General features: G+C 26.4%; 2 protein-coding genes across 3 annotated transcripts; both read left to right on the top strand.

The window, feature by feature from the left end:
* The first annotated feature begins 445 nt into the window (after positions 1–445).
* LOC140675108 (vesicle-associated membrane protein 3) lies at positions 446–2,981 on the top strand. 2 transcript variants are annotated; one of them, XM_072909179.1, is made up of 6 exons: positions 446–647; positions 761–810; positions 1,122–1,172; positions 1,482–1,714; positions 2,395–2,470; positions 2,778–2,981. In XM_072909179.1, exons 1-5 carry the CDS (start codon positions 582–584, stop codon positions 2,430–2,432), a joined length of 438 nt encoding a protein of 145 aa, XP_072765280.1. In that variant the 5' UTR covers positions 446–581; the 3' UTR covers positions 2,433–2,470; positions 2,778–2,981. The 2 variants fall into 2 exon arrangements, with proteins under 2 accessions (XP_072765280.1, XP_072765281.1); XM_072909180.1 differs by lacking the exon at positions 2,395–2,470 and having other exon boundaries at positions 450–647.
* Positions 2,982–4,892: 1,911 nt separating this feature from the next.
* Positions 4,893–15,783, top strand: Fatp3 (Fatty acid transport protein 3). The gene is made up of 13 exons (XM_072909266.1): positions 4,893–5,287; positions 9,317–9,467; positions 9,921–10,158; positions 10,946–11,177; positions 11,403–11,604; positions 12,254–12,446; positions 12,751–12,894; positions 13,197–13,334; positions 13,410–13,476; positions 13,666–13,756; positions 13,940–14,093; positions 14,201–14,256; positions 14,328–15,783. The coding sequence occupies exons 1-13, from the start codon at positions 5,166–5,168 to the stop codon at positions 14,421–14,423; spliced, it is 1,884 nt and encodes a 627-aa protein (XP_072765367.1). The 5' UTR covers positions 4,893–5,165; the 3' UTR covers positions 14,424–15,783.
* Positions 15,784–16,111: the final 328 nt, after the last annotated feature.

Raw genomic sequence — 16,111 nt, 5'->3', positions numbered from 1 at the left:
GTTGTAATATAAAATAAAATAATTTTTTTTTCAATCAAAATTATTAATGTTATATTTAATATAAAATATGTTATATATGTAATTAGAAAATAATTTTTTTACATATAATATATAAAACTGCTCCGATAATGCTCTCTGCTATATCTACAGCCTACATTCTTACTTTGTAACCATTGTAACTGTTACAGAACCGATAAAACAGGATAGTTTCTGTTAAAATGACTGAATATCTATGATCCGTTTAATTCTGGAATGGTAAAAGAAATCATTTAAATATGAAAATCAATTATTTTTAGCCTCTGTGTAATGTATAGATTTATTTCGTTAAGGACATATTATTTTATACTTTATTATACTTGTAAATTGCTGCGGAGATATCCCTTTGCTATATTTCTTTGTAGTATATTGATCCACAGTCTGCGTATTGTACTGTTACAACGCTGGTAAAACAGGATGGTTTCTGTCAAAATGGCTGAATTTTCGTGGATGGTTATATTCTGAATAGTGAAAGAAATCATCTAGTTGTGCGAATCGATCAATTGTAGCCCGTATATAATACGTGGGCTTATTTTTCTGAGGACATGTTATCGTCCGGTAAACGCAGCTTATCTAAAGAGGACGTCAAAGCTGCGAATAATGATGAAAAAGTAAGTATCGTTTATTACTGTATTGGCGTGCACGAAGAACACGCAATACCTTGAAATGTCGACATATTTGGCGGGAAATTTAATATATATATGTGTGTGCTGTTATTTCATAGGAGACGCTATTGGAGCATGACAGTGATTACGATGAGGAAATGTTATTTACGTAAGAAAATTTAATTTATAATTACATATGATTAATTAACAACATTTCTGTAAAAATGTTGCATGAGCCAATTTTTGAGGAAAACTATACCAAATTTAATTAAAATATTTGACAAAATGATTATTACAGTTAATATAAGTTACTATTTTTATTTTTGTTTTAAATTTTAATATAAGTTATTAATTTTATTATAAATTTACTACTTCTGCTTATTCAGGTACTATATCTGAGAAATAAATTTGACTCTTGCCACATTTGTCTGGGAGTTGTTACAATGTACTAATGTACTAATGTATGATATATAATTGCAGTCGGCCGAGCACGTCAAATGGAAAGGAAAAAGTCGACAATAAAATGGACAGGTTAGTAATAATATTCTTTTTGCATTTTAAGGATTGAAATAAGTTGATATTTGAAAGAAATGTATATATTTTCTAATTAAAAATACTCTCAAATAGAATATATGGAATAAAATAATTTGTCTTTTTAGCAATCTGATTAAATTATATTTATTATTATAAATATATACTCTACTGTTATATTTATATGTTATTCTTTAATTGAAATGTAAGGCTTAATTTTAATTTTAAATTACTTAATTTTGAATATATGCTAAGTGCAATTGTTGTTAACGATTATAAGTGATTGATAAATATCTGTTTTATTTAAAGTGTCAAAATACAAATTCAGGAAGTGGCAGATGTAATGCGAGATAATGTCCAAAAAGTTATGGATCGTGGCGAGAGGCTGGAGGATCTACAGGAGGCGAGCGATCGTTTGAATATGACTGGTAACGAGTTCAGAGAAGCCGCGAGAAGAGCTCAACGGAAAGCATGGATGCAAAATGTGAAGTCGAGGATTATCATTATCAGCATCACTGTGACGGTCGTGCTTTTCATTGTTGGTAGGAAATATAATAGTATTAACATGACAATAACGTAATAACGTAGAGCACGAACATCTTTTGTTCATATGACGTTTAATGTACGTATTCACAACTTTTTCAAGTATTTTTTGAGTGATTTTGTTGAATGACTTTCTTGCGTCTCACAATTTGCATACGTATCTTTATTTCTCTCATAATTTTTTCTCATAATTTTTTTAACATTTATTACGAAAGAACTAATATGCAGTATAAATGATCAAAAGTTAACATATTTGGTTTATTATCGAAAATAGACGTAGACTTCATAAGGTATATAAAAGAACGAAAAATTTGTAAAATACGAATAAATAAGATTATGTATGAATTCATTTTATTATAATATAGTATGGATAATTAAAAGGAAGATGTTAGTTTTCTACGTTAAAGTTTGGAAAAAATTCAATATGGTTCTTGTGCATCAAATTTATTTTATACACAATTCTATTTTGTTCTATTCTGTCCTATCAAATTCTGTATATTTCTAATTTTTCACAAATTTTTGGCACAGTTTCTATATCTATAAATGTGAGACACTTTTTGTTCACTTTCAAATCAAAATGTCGACGATTTAAAAATTTCGAGATATGAATATTACATCAACGTTAATTCAGTCAATCTCTGAGATACAATCTAGTTAGATTAGCGCGTGTCGTTTTCAGTTTTGGACATCATGGTGCTTTACCTGGTTCTCAGATAGCGAGTATGATGTTTCGAGCTTCGCTCATTCACTGTAAGGTACATGACTTTTCACATTTTCCCTGAACTCTGCATAATAACGTTTTTATTCAGAGGCCATAATAATCGCGTATTTGAAAGTCGTTAAAATGTTCTTATCGTACTACGCAATATTCATGTATAATTTGCAATTTTTTCCGTGTGCATATATCAAAATTGTCTGTCTCCGTTCACTTTTTTTATCATGTTTTTTGTGTTTTAATGTTGTAGTAAACTGTGGTTTCATTATGTAATCGTCGTTAACGTGTTTATATGTTTATTTATGTGATGTAAAAAATTTTCTATCTTTTTTTTTTGTTTTTTTCAGTATCTATCGTCGTGAAGTACGCGTGAAGATGAAGCTTGACTGACTGAGGGACCGTCAATCTATTATCTACGTCATTGTACATAAATATTTTCTTCCCACGAACCAATTATATATGTATTATATTTAATATAATAATATGTATAAATATATCTTCTATTATTTTTGTGTAAATGTTATTTTTATACAAATATATAGCATCGTAAAGACTGTATTTGTCTACAGTAATATTGCACAGATATCAAAATGACAACAATATATTCTGTTTATAATTTTTACATGAGTCTGTAGAAGTTATAAATAGAATAAATTGCCTTTAATTATTCCACATGATTGAGAAGATTATTTTTATGTAGGGGAACACTATTAAAATAGCCTAAATTATTTATTTCATTGTATTCTATCTTTTCTTAATATTATCAGTATTAATATTTTTCATATTTCTTAATAAAATATTATTAATATTGAAAAGGATTCTAACATGCTATATACATCATAATATCTTACATATATTCCTTAGCATTTTTTCCATTTTTCTTCAATTTATAGCTTGTATCCTTATCGAGAATTATGTAACGATATGCGTATCAATAATTCCTTCTTATCGCTTTTTTTTTTTTGCAAAAACTGCAAGCGTATGTTTCGTGAGCATAATCGATACAATTTGTGCTACGCCTTGACACAGTCTAATAAACTTATATTCACATTTACAAAGATTCTGCCTTTTAGAACATTTAAATTTTCTGTGTTGAAAAACATTTTATCTCTTAACAGTTTATCTCTTGTATCTGAATATCAGTTATATAATTGTAGGATTAATGTATGGTTTATGTTTATAGAAAGAAAGAATGTGTTGTCATTTTGTTGTAAATTTAATGATTAATTACTCCTATGTGCTACACATTACTTACCGTTTTTGAATGTATATATATATATTACATATGTATAATTATTTATTTATTTTTCGTATTATTTTCACAACATTAATATATTTTTATAAAATTATTCTTACTTTATATCTTGAGAGAAACTTTTTTTTTTTAAACATAGATTAAGATCAATAAATAATATAAAATAACATAAAATAAGTAAACTTTTTGTATATGTAAAATGGTCATTAAATATATACATATTTATATACATACATATACATATATATATTTTAATTGTTACTTAATAAATAAATTATTATATATATATATATATATATATATATATAAATATATTTATTAAATAACAATTAAATGTAAAAATAAATAGGTACAAACATAATATGTGCAAGGAAAAAATTCTGAGCTATCCAGCCAGGAAGTCAAACACACAATTCATTTCTTAACTTCATTGGTCAATGTAACTCATTAAATTTTGCAATGGAAAGAGAATGTGTTATAGAGTAACGTTATACGTGACAAGCTTTATATAATGCGGTGACCTACAAATTGCAATGGGCGTGCGAGACGATTCATGATTAGTTTAAAATAACCGATTTGCTAAAGGCGTCATCACTGTCTACGCCAATGACTTTCAATGACAGCCGCTCTATTAATATTCGATATATTTTTTTAATTTATCCTCTCTCTTACAAGATATATCATAAATCATGAAGCAATTAAAATATGTGTAACGGAAAAGGATATAATCGATGTATTAATCTTCTGTTTATTATGTATCACTCGTTGATATCGTATTTTCTCGGTAACTACATATTCTGTAATGCTAACAGAATGCTCAGTAAATTATTTTATCAATTTTTAGTTTGTAGCTTTAAAAATTTTTACATTTTTAAGATACACTGAGGAGAAAGGTGAAGAGTAAGAGAAATTTGAAAAAAGCATAATCTGTTTAAAATTCTCATCAACTCGCGTAATTTCAGAATATAAAAAAATGTCGAGAATGTTAATTAGAATTATTTAAAGAGAATCTAGCATATGTTAGTTAAGAAAGCCTAAAGTGTACTTTAAATTACAGCTTTTCACAACACCCGCCTTCAAAAGCTTGGCTTTTGTGAAAGACTTTGCGCATGTGTAATGCATCGCAGCGTGCTCTATCAGCTTTATCATTCCCACCGCCTCGGAGCATAGATTCGTAGCTCGTAGGGTGGTCGCAGTTAGTGGAATCCTGATGATTACTCATGTCGTATGGGTCTATCTGTACGGTAGACGTGGGGAGATACGGACTTCACAGTATATGTCGGAGTCATACTTCAGTCCTGTTTCAGTCGTATCGCAACATTCGTATTTACCAGTTCTCGTGCGGATTCAAGTCGAAGCATTTTCACGACCGGCGTTTGTCAGTCAACGCGACCAACTGGTTGGCGCTAGCGCCATTTCCAAGTCGTAGACTGTTAATTATCGAGTTGACAGACGACGAGAAAACGTGCGAAAAATAATAATGACAGAATTCTACCAAGTCGTCATTACCGCGTTGAGCCTTCTGCTCGCCGGCTTTCTCTTTACCGGAAGTCGTCGACGAGTCATATACATGCTCTACAAAACGCTGCCTAGAGATATTACGTGAGTAAAAATAAATGTAAAAATGTGAGCAGAAGGTAGATACAGATGTTTTTATGCAGCGCATAATCGGATGCAAGCTTAGATCTTCTATTTTTGAAATGTTTTTAAAGATAGGGAACAGGTTAGAGAACATTTGGAAATGTAATGTTTTTTTATATAAGTTCTGTTATTTATATTTTTTCTTATTTTTATTTCTACTTTTCTCTTTTAGAGAAATTTTTTTTATAATTCAAAATATAAAGTGATGATAACCATTCATTTTTTTCCAAAATGTTTGTCACATCAATATTAATGATACAATTAAGTAAAATGAAATTTATGTAGATATAAATTTAATTTTAGTATTTTATATGTAAATATTTATATTAATATATATATATATATATATATATATTTATATTAATGCATGTAAATTTAATTTTATTATAAAATAATTCTTGCAGAATATTTAATTGATAAAATGTATATACAAAGTGTTTCAAAAGTAAATAGCTAAACTTTAAGAGCATTCTCTTCTATTCATCGTGAAGATGAAAAAAGTCATGAAGCGTGGAGCGAAGTATGCATTGACGCGGAAAGAAATTTCTGTAATGAAATGTTCTTATTCCAAGATTTGTTATACATACATAAGAAATGTTTACAATTTGGAAAAGAAGCGTTTTCATATTCATATGACTTTTTCTTATTCTTATGGTAAATAGAATATGCTCTTAAGCTTGGCCATCTAATTTTGAAATACTTTGTATACAGATATATGTTTTTTACATCTAGTATATGTATATTAAAGAATTGTGAATGGTTAGAGTATTTCACTTCACAGAGTTACGTTTAAAATTTGAAGTAAGAGACTTTCGTGCTTTATATTATATTATGGATTAATAATTTGCGTTCATTGCCCGAGATGCATGATTGCTCGTTGCATTCGCTTTAATGCTTCGTTTGACGTTGGAATGCAACACGCGTGAAAGATGAGAGAGCTTGCAAGGGCTCTTCATGTACTTTTAATTTTTTTTGTTACATTATGCTTCCTATATTGGAATAATTCGTAAAAGTTAATTTATGCGTTATTAGCACTTATTAATATTATTAGCTGACTTGATATCTTAGATATATGTCAATAAAGAAATAAAAATTTAAATTACTTAAAATATTTATAATATTACTTTTACATTCTAAAAGTTGCTAAGTCTTTTATATTTTATTCGATTTTTAATAGCAAATATATTTATATAGATAGTTATATAATTCATATAAATTTCAATAGATTAACCTTGTAATGATAAATTATTTTGTACTTTACTCCAATATACTCACACTTATACTTTATTATTAGACTTTAAGATATATTACATGACAATGCATTTAAATTTAGAAATTAAAATTTTTAATCTTTCTCTCTCTCTCTCTCTCTCTCTCTCTCTCTCTCTCTCTGTTTATCTGTCTGTCTGTCTCTTAGTTTAGTTAATATTTATTTATTTAATCCTTAGCTTACGGCTTAGGATGATTTTCGGTTACATAAATTGGATGAATTTCAATTACATTAGATTAGATTAATCTAAATTCAAACTTAAACCTAATTTAAATTGAATTAACTCATATTCACAGTTAGAATCAAACTTAAAATTAAAATTAAAATTAAATTAAATTAAATCTAAATTAAATCAAAATCAAAATTAAATCCAAATCAGAATCAGAATCAAAATTAAAATTAAAATTAAAATTAAAATTAAAATTAAAATTAAAATTAAAATCAAAATCACCAAAATCACCAAAATTAACATCAAAATTTAAAATTAAGGTTACAACTGTTATAATATATAATAGAAGGAATTAGAACATTACAAAAATAAAGCTTTTTCTGTTCTTTAACGAATAATCTTTACGAGACTTGTAAGTATATATATATATGGATTTCAATAGCAATAAAAAAAAAAAAAAACATAAAAATAAAATAACAATTATAATAAAATAATATACAATATTATATAATTTTTCTTCTTTCTGTTTCTTTCTTTATTTTTAAATTATTTTTCTCATGAATAAATGCACAACATTCCAACAGAGATAATTGTATACACGATACGAATATGACGTGCGGAACAATCAATCTCGAATTGCTTTCGTACATATGTTATGTTCATTGTATTGGTCATACGGAATATTATGTGCTGTTAGTACAAAGATTGCATTACGAGAGTTACATACGCACATATGCTTTTTATTTATAGCACTAAATGATCAAAAAAATTCACATAGGATTAACTCAATGCTTTCATATTGTAAAAAATAAATAGATGTATTTTTGGTTTCTTCTTAAATATTACTAATTTTAGTTTCTGTTTAAGTTATTAAAATACAAAGAATTTAAAAAGCTTTTCACGTATAAACTTTATAAAGTTATGATAATTTGGAAATTACGATCATATATAATGTATTACATATTTTACAATTATTATTTAATTATAAAAAATACACACATATACATAAAATTTAGTTATTTAACTGACTTATAAGTTAAGAGATAAATGCCGATAAGAGATATCATTGAATTCAAGAATCAACAAAAATTCGATTTTAATTCAAAGTAATAAGAGTATATTAAATTATAAAAGATTTTTCGATTTCAAGGAACATATACTCAAAATTATGTTTTGTTGTATAAGATATAAAATATTATATTTTATAAATATTATATTATATAAATTATACACATAATCAATAATATTGTAATAATTATATAAATATAATTATTACAATATTATTGTATAAATGTCGCATTAATGTTTATAATGTTTTTTAATTAACGCCTGAATATATTTTAAGATATTTATTCGGTATCTATCAGATTGAACAATTTTTCTCAAATGTATATTTCAAAAATTTAGTTGTGTTTTTCCTCTATTTATCTATTACTTATTAGTTTCGTTTTTTTATCTATCATTTATCATATTCAAAAATTACGCATGTGTTGAACTCACATGTATATAAAAATAAAATTTATCTAAGTATCAGATTTTACGCATAAGATCTACAAAGATAATTGTTGTGACGGTATTTTGATATCAATATCTATCGATAATTAAAATAATAATGGATATAAAAAATTTGAATTCTTTCATAAATAATTTTCATTCATAATTAATTATATAGAATGTAATTGATAATAATCAAAGTTACAATTTCCACACAATAATCAGAGTCATTTAAATTATTTATGATATTATCTAGAATAAAAGATCTATTATCTTATATTCATTGTTAGAATGGCACCTGTAATTCAGCTGGTTACTTTGAATTTTCTTTTCTTCAATATAATCACTGAAACGAGTCAATAAACTAATATTAATTAAATATAATTACATGGAATCAGAAGGTGTTATTCGATATTTTCTAAAGATATCTTGCGCAAAAATTGCATTCACATTTCTCATATCTTGCCAGGTGTTAGACCAGAGTTTAGGCCTGCAGTAATAGACTAGTTGCATTCGCGTGACATACGTTATGTCGTGTAGGGATATTAACCAATTATGAAGAGAGAAAAAGATATTATGTGAGACAAACGAGAAATGTATTATCAATTTAAAAAATATGGAACATTATATCTTTTTTCCTTTTTCGTTACTTCACTCTTTTTTTTCTTCTTAGAAAAAATGTAGAAGAAATCGATCATTCTTTTCTTGGCAAATTATATTTAATCTTTTGCTTTTTTCATTTTTCTCAAAATTAATTCATATTACATTAGATTATAAAAGAAGATAAAGAGAGAAAAAAGAGAGAGAATAATACTTTTATTATAAAACTAATAAAATATTAAATTTTGAACAAAAAGTAGAATATTTTTGGATTGTCATTTCATTTAACAATAAAATTGATTGATATATTTATTACATTTAGAACAAGAAAGTTATTGATAAATGGTACTTAAAAATTCTATATGCAAAATTTGAATTTTTATATTAATAAATCGAATTAAATATTTTTATTTTAAATTACATTAATATGTTAATTTTTATATCTTTTTTTGTGTAGAGGTGCTTATCGATTTTTTCAAGTTAATATTCTTCTTTGGTGGTGGGAGAAGCGTGAATACACCGTCGCGAAAATTTTTTCAAAATATGCAGCAGCTCATCCGAACAAAATTGCCTATATCTTCGAAGACAAAAACTGGACATATAAAGAGGTAAGTTCAATCAAGAGGAAGATTGTTTGCACTCGTATGTTTGCACTGTGCTGCGCATTAACACTTGCGTCAATGATTGTCAAGGCGAACCTATTAGATTTAATTAACTGATTGCTGCAATGATTACAGTTGCAATACATATAGATAAATGCAAATTTTTTGTACTATTCATAGTTTCAAAAATAAAAATTTAATAATCAAACAATATTTCTGAAAATTAATAAATTTATCAAGTTTTGGAGAATGTATTTTAATGCCAGTTAGAACAAGTTTTTTAATATGCTTTACGAAGATGCATTGCGTTTAGGAAATAAAAATAAAAAATGATTAAAAATGGTAGATGAAAAACATTATGGCTTTTACTATTTGCATTGTAAGTCACATTAAACTTATAATATTTTTTATATCATATTAATATAATAATTGTTAAATGTTTTAATGACACACATACAGTTAGATCACTTCAGCAATCGTATCGGACGTTACTTTCGCACCAGGCCGTTTTCTCAATTTAACAGTATAGCTGTGGTTATGGAGAATTGTCCTGAATACATCGGTACCTGGTTAGGTCTCAGTAAAGCCGGTTTCGTGGCGGCTCTCATCAATACCAACCTCCGTCATGACATGCTCCTACATAGCATCAATGCTGCGAATTGTAAAGCTATCATCTTTGGATCTGAATTTAAGGATGGTAAGACTACTTTGATTTACATTGTAAATAACTAAATTCGTGACTCGAAAGCAGAAAGAAAGCAGGATTTTATTTGTAAGCAGAGAACATATATTCGCTTGCTATTTACTCACTAAAATGAACTTGAAACGAAAAGCATGTAATGTTTCTTTTGTTTCACATCATTATTACATCTGTACTGTACAGAATCACTTTAAAATACTTATTATTCATTCTGTATAATTCACTTCATTTAAGGAGAAATACATCTCGTATTAATATTTTTTATATTTTGCTAATATAAAAATAGTTACATTCCGTTTTTGAGAGACACTTAATCGTAAAATACAATGATATTCTAAGCATGCCGTACGCAATAACAGATTTTTGTACGTGACACTTGTCACACAACATGTAATCATACGATTTCATATCTCTCGCGTAAAGTATATACAAAAATGAGACAACTGCATTTTTTTAAAATATAGATTGTTTTTTGATATATCAAAGAGTCATATTATAAATATCGAAATACTTTGCAATTGCACAATTTTACATGAATTAAAATGTGTAAACTTTCAATATCAACATAGATGATTTTATCTTTTATACTGTAGTAAAATACTATTAATGTCATATACATTAATGTCAGTATCACGTCGTTAATTCTTAACAATTTATTTGTGTCATTCGACTTTCATAATCATTAAATTTTTTCTGACAAATGCAACTTTCTAATGAATTCTTTATTTGTGAGTGGAAAACTGAAAACTTGTTTACATTGCTTATCGAAGCGTATCGTGTACAGCGATTCGTGACATTAAAAATAAAATACCCGACATCGAACTTTACCAATGGTCGGAGTCGGCGGACACACCGATTTTAGAAGGGGCGCTAAATCTAAACACAGGAATCAGTAATATTGAACCCGAACCTCTCTTCGTTCAACTTGACTATGGCAGTTCTCGGCACAAATTGCTTTACGTTTATACGTCTGGCACGACGGGAATGCCAAAAGCTGCTGTTATCAATAATTTAAGGTAAATTTTTGTGGTCAGTTTTGCGTGAAAGATCATTAACACGATACTGAAGTGTATAAAAGTACATTTATGCCGGAAATATATACTTTTTTTTATATAAGATATACTAGGTGAAAAAAATGGCAATGGCTTTTAAATAAAAGAAAAAATAACATATATCATTTTACACACATATGCCTATATAAATCAAGAAATGTAAATACAATTAGTTAATTATTTTTTCAGGTACATGTTCATAGTATGTGGTGTGAACTCAATGCTTCGTGTACGCTCCAATGATCGAATTTACAACTCTCTGCCTCTTTATCACACCGCAGGTGGAATAATTGGAGCAGGTCAAGCACTTTTGCGAGGCGTGCCTGTCGTGCTTCGTAAACGATTCAGTGCGTCAAAGTTTTGGTCAGATTGCATCCATTACGATTGCACTGTACGATCAATCTATTTTTTTATATAATTTTATAGTTCTCTAATTACTAAAATCTTGTTAGTTTAATATACAAAATATTTATTGGAAAAATTGTTTTACATATGTTTATCATAAATTTTCCTCTTTAATAAAAAATTCATAACAAAAAGTAAATAAAATTAGTTGGATCTATTTATTTAATGATTGGAAATTTAATTTTCTATGTGAGCTACAAATAATATGTTTAGCTCTTATACTTATCTAGGAATTAATCGAAAATTTAGTGAACCGGCTTGAAATACTTATTAGAGAGAGAAATTTGCGACATAAGAATTCAAAGCGATAATTTAGTTTTGAGTTAAATAAAGAAAAGTTTATAACTGTTGTAAAATAAAAAAATTTTGTGAATATTTCAAACTTTTATGTTTTCAAATGTTTGCTTATTGAGATTTTTAAAAATTTTTTTTAATATTAAAAAGAAAATTGATATTACAATAATTACACATTTTCTATATTGTAGATTACAGCAATTTTATATTCATATGCTATCAATTTATGTTAACCATTTAAATCATGTAAATAAGAATGCACGGGTATTTTTTTTATTAAATTACGTTATAAAAAGTTTTTTAAATGATAATAATGAAATAAAAATATAAATTTTATTTAGATAGCGCAATATATTGGAGAAGTCTGTCGTTTCCTTCTCGCGGTTCCAGCAAGTGAAAATGACAGAAAGCATAAAGTACGCTTAATGTTTGGAAACGGTCTGAGACCGCAAATTTGGGAGTCTTTTGTAAAGAGATTTGGCATAAAACAAATAGGCGAGTTTTATGGAGCCACTGAAGGAAACTCAAATATCGGTAATTTATAAGTTTTCAGTTAATTTTAGAAAAATTTGCTATATAATGCACTTTCAAAGTATATTATAAAAGTATAATAATATTAAAAATATAATAATAAATTAGACATAATAAGAATTTAATAAATTGATCATAATTTTTGATTTTCTTTTTATGGATAACAAAATTTTAACGTTTTTAAGTTTTTTTTATATATTCGTATAAATGAGAATACATCTAAAAAGTGACTAAGTACTAGCTTAAAATTTTATAATTATCAAATATATAGTATTTATTATCTCAAAAATATTTGTATAATTTGCAGTGAACATTAATAATAAAACTGGTGCTGTTGGTTTTATACCAAGATACGTTGGTCATTTGTACCCCATTGCTTTGTTAAAAATTGATGAAGAAACAGGAGAACTGTTAAGAGAATCAAATGGACTTTGCATACCTTGCAAACCTGGTAAATAATTTAAAATTTTAAAAGAAAAATCTCTTTTGTATTATTATAACGGATATAATTTTATTTGATTGCTCTGTTTATTAACATTATAATTAAAGAATTTAGCAATAAAATTTTATCATTGTTCCTCCTTATAATCTTTTAAAAGTTTTCTAATCTATTAGATGTAGAATATTCCTCTTGTTAGGCAAATTATTTATTAAAAATATATTAAAATAACACTAAAATTTAAAATCATAAGTTTATATATAAATAAATCAAATAAAAGAGGCATCTATATTATTGCTATATTATTCGTTTAGGTGAGCCTGGCATTTTCGTGGGCAAGATTAATCCGCAGAAAGTGATCAACGACTTCTCTGGCTACGTGGATAAGAAGGCTTCAGAACAGAAGATTATACACAATGTTTTTAAAAAAGGCGATCGCGTCTTTAATTCTGGTCAGTAATAATATAAAATATAGCACGAAATGTATTTATATAATATATTGAGAATCATTTAACTTTTTTGAACAGGTGATATTTTAATCATGGATGAATTAGGATATTTTTACTTCAAGGATAGGACCGGTGATACTTTCAGGTATGTAAATACGCATATTCAGATATACAGGCACGTTTTATTTATCACAGAAAATAAAATAAAAATCACAAAAATTTCAAGAATAATTGAATTCAATAAAAAAGTATTAAATTATTACAAATATTTTAAGAGCAAAAATAAATTTTATAAATATTATTAAATCACTCTTAAAATTAATTATAATATTAGGTGGCGAGGTGAAAATGTTGCCACATCAGAAGTGGAGGCCGTCATCAGTAATGTGATAGGTTTTAAGGATGCAACCGTATATGGTGTTGAGGTAAATAACATCAATCACCGATTTAATCACTCGAGTCTAATAGAGAAAAGTACAAAAATTTAGACGAGACAAAACACAATGTTAATTTATACCAGTAAATAATTATTTTATACGCACATACATACGATTAATAAAAATGTCGAAAAAAATGATAAATCTCTTTTTGTGCAATCATATGTTTAGGTACCTGGAAACGAAGGTAGAGCGGGAATGGTTGCTATATATGATGCAAACAATTTTGTAAATCTCGAAGAATTGGGAAAAGAGTTAAAAACAGTTTTGCCGTCCTACGCCAGACCTCGTTTTGTTCGCATTTTGTCAGAACTGCCAATGACTGGTAAAGATTTAAATTTTTTATTGATATTTCGATAGATTTGAGGGGATTTGCTATATACGTGTAATATTATGAATAATAGTAATATTATGAATTGTTTCGTTTGATAGGAACATTCAAATTGAAAAAGAAGGATCTCCAACAGGAAGCTTTTGATATTAAAAAAGTAAGTTTTGTTTTATTCGATTAATTTGTGTTCAAATAGAGACGATAGCTATAACACAATAATTTTTACAGGTCAAAGATCCGATCTATTTTCTTAATAATGATATTTATGTGAAGCTGACTGATAAATATTATAATGATATCATCGAAGAAAAAATCCGGTTATAATTGTACACATTTTCCTGCGGAGATACATACTTCTTTTTAAAGCAAAATAGAACTTAAAGTTCAGGATGTAAAGGTATAAAGGTTTATAAGCTTCCCCAGTGTGTTAGTCATATACATATAGTATTCAGTGATCATCATTTTGTGGACCAATTAATTGTCATGCATGTCTTTTTTTGCAAATATGCGTGTACAAAAACGTTATTTATTACTTTGAAAACGATATAACATAATTTTTTGATTACAATAAAAATAATATTTTATAATCATAATTATTTGAACATACAATACACACATACACATACATAATAAGAATTTATTAAATTGTTAAGAAGATAAGAAAGTATTTAGGACCTTAACAGATTGGGGGACATTGCTAAAATTATGAAATTAAATTTTTGAATTTTATATTCTGTATCTTGTCTTATTTAAGCGAATAAATTTAAACGCGATTGATTTATTTGATTTATTTTCCATTTGTAAATTCTTGTCAAATTGGATTTTTTGGTAAATCAAATTTTAAAATTAGTAATTTTTTTAAATTATTATATTTTTAATTCAAAAAGCATAAGAAATTTTAATGAACAACAATGATAAAGAATAACAGTCATGAAAATAAAATTTATCAATTAAGGTTGCATCGGCTTAATTGTATATTCTTTTAGTTTTTGAAGTTTAATTATTTCGTAAAATTTATATTTGTTGCTGTTAATAAACTTAACGTTAAAACATAAAAAATTTGTACGGACGCAGTAGTATCGATCTTTTATATTTCTAGATCTTACGGGTCACAATTTGTAAACGTATAATTGTACAATATTTTGATATAATTTAAGTATCATTCGTAAATCAATTCATTCCATTAAAATAAAAGATAAATTTTAACAAATAAAAACTTTTAGAAAACAAATATTAATTCTCGATAGTTAGGAGAAATCTAATTTAATTAATTACAATTTAATAAATGTTACATTATATCTGAAGAGAAAAGAGTCTGTTTATGATAGCATAAATTACATGTCTTTTAATGAGTACTAAATTTATTTTTTAGTTCCTCGATATATATTGACTGTAGGGTCTTAATTTTATAAATGATCTATGTCTACTTACTTATTATTAGCGATTTTCTCATAATATAATTAGTCATATGTGCGTTATTTTTTCTGTTGAAGATAGATTAACAGAAAATGAAAGAAATTATACTTTGTTATTCTCATACTATTAGTAAATGACAATATTTTCCAGTTTCCTAGGAGATATATGTACATATATATTCAGAAGTGTATTTTACAGAATTGTTAAATTCTATTTTTGAAAATGTATGATTGTTACATAAATAAAGAATTTTATTCTCGAAAAAAAAGTTGCATTGAAAGTAACAATAAAACCTCTATATACTTTTCGGCCACCCGATATATTAGCTGAACAGCTGAAGTGACGTGGTCAAAATGCGCAGTCTCCGTATCTGTCCAGCGATTCTCATTCTATGAGCAATTACTTATATTTTACAACCAATTCAATATGATATATATACATATATATATATATATATATATATATATATATATATATATATTCAGATATATTTTGTGAAACTATTATCTTTAAATTTTATTACAATTGTTATATTAAATAAATAATTTTGTTACAATAAAAATTAATTCTCAATAATTTTGCTTTCCTTCTTTTCA

Source organism: Anoplolepis gracilipes, chromosome 17 (genome assembly GCF_047496725.1).
Source record: "Anoplolepis gracilipes chromosome 17, ASM4749672v1, whole genome shotgun sequence".
NCBI lineage: Eukaryota > Metazoa > Arthropoda > Insecta > Hymenoptera > Formicidae > Anoplolepis > Anoplolepis gracilipes.
Note: the sequence above shows the minus strand (reverse complement) of the source record. Positions and strands in the feature narration are given on the sequence as shown.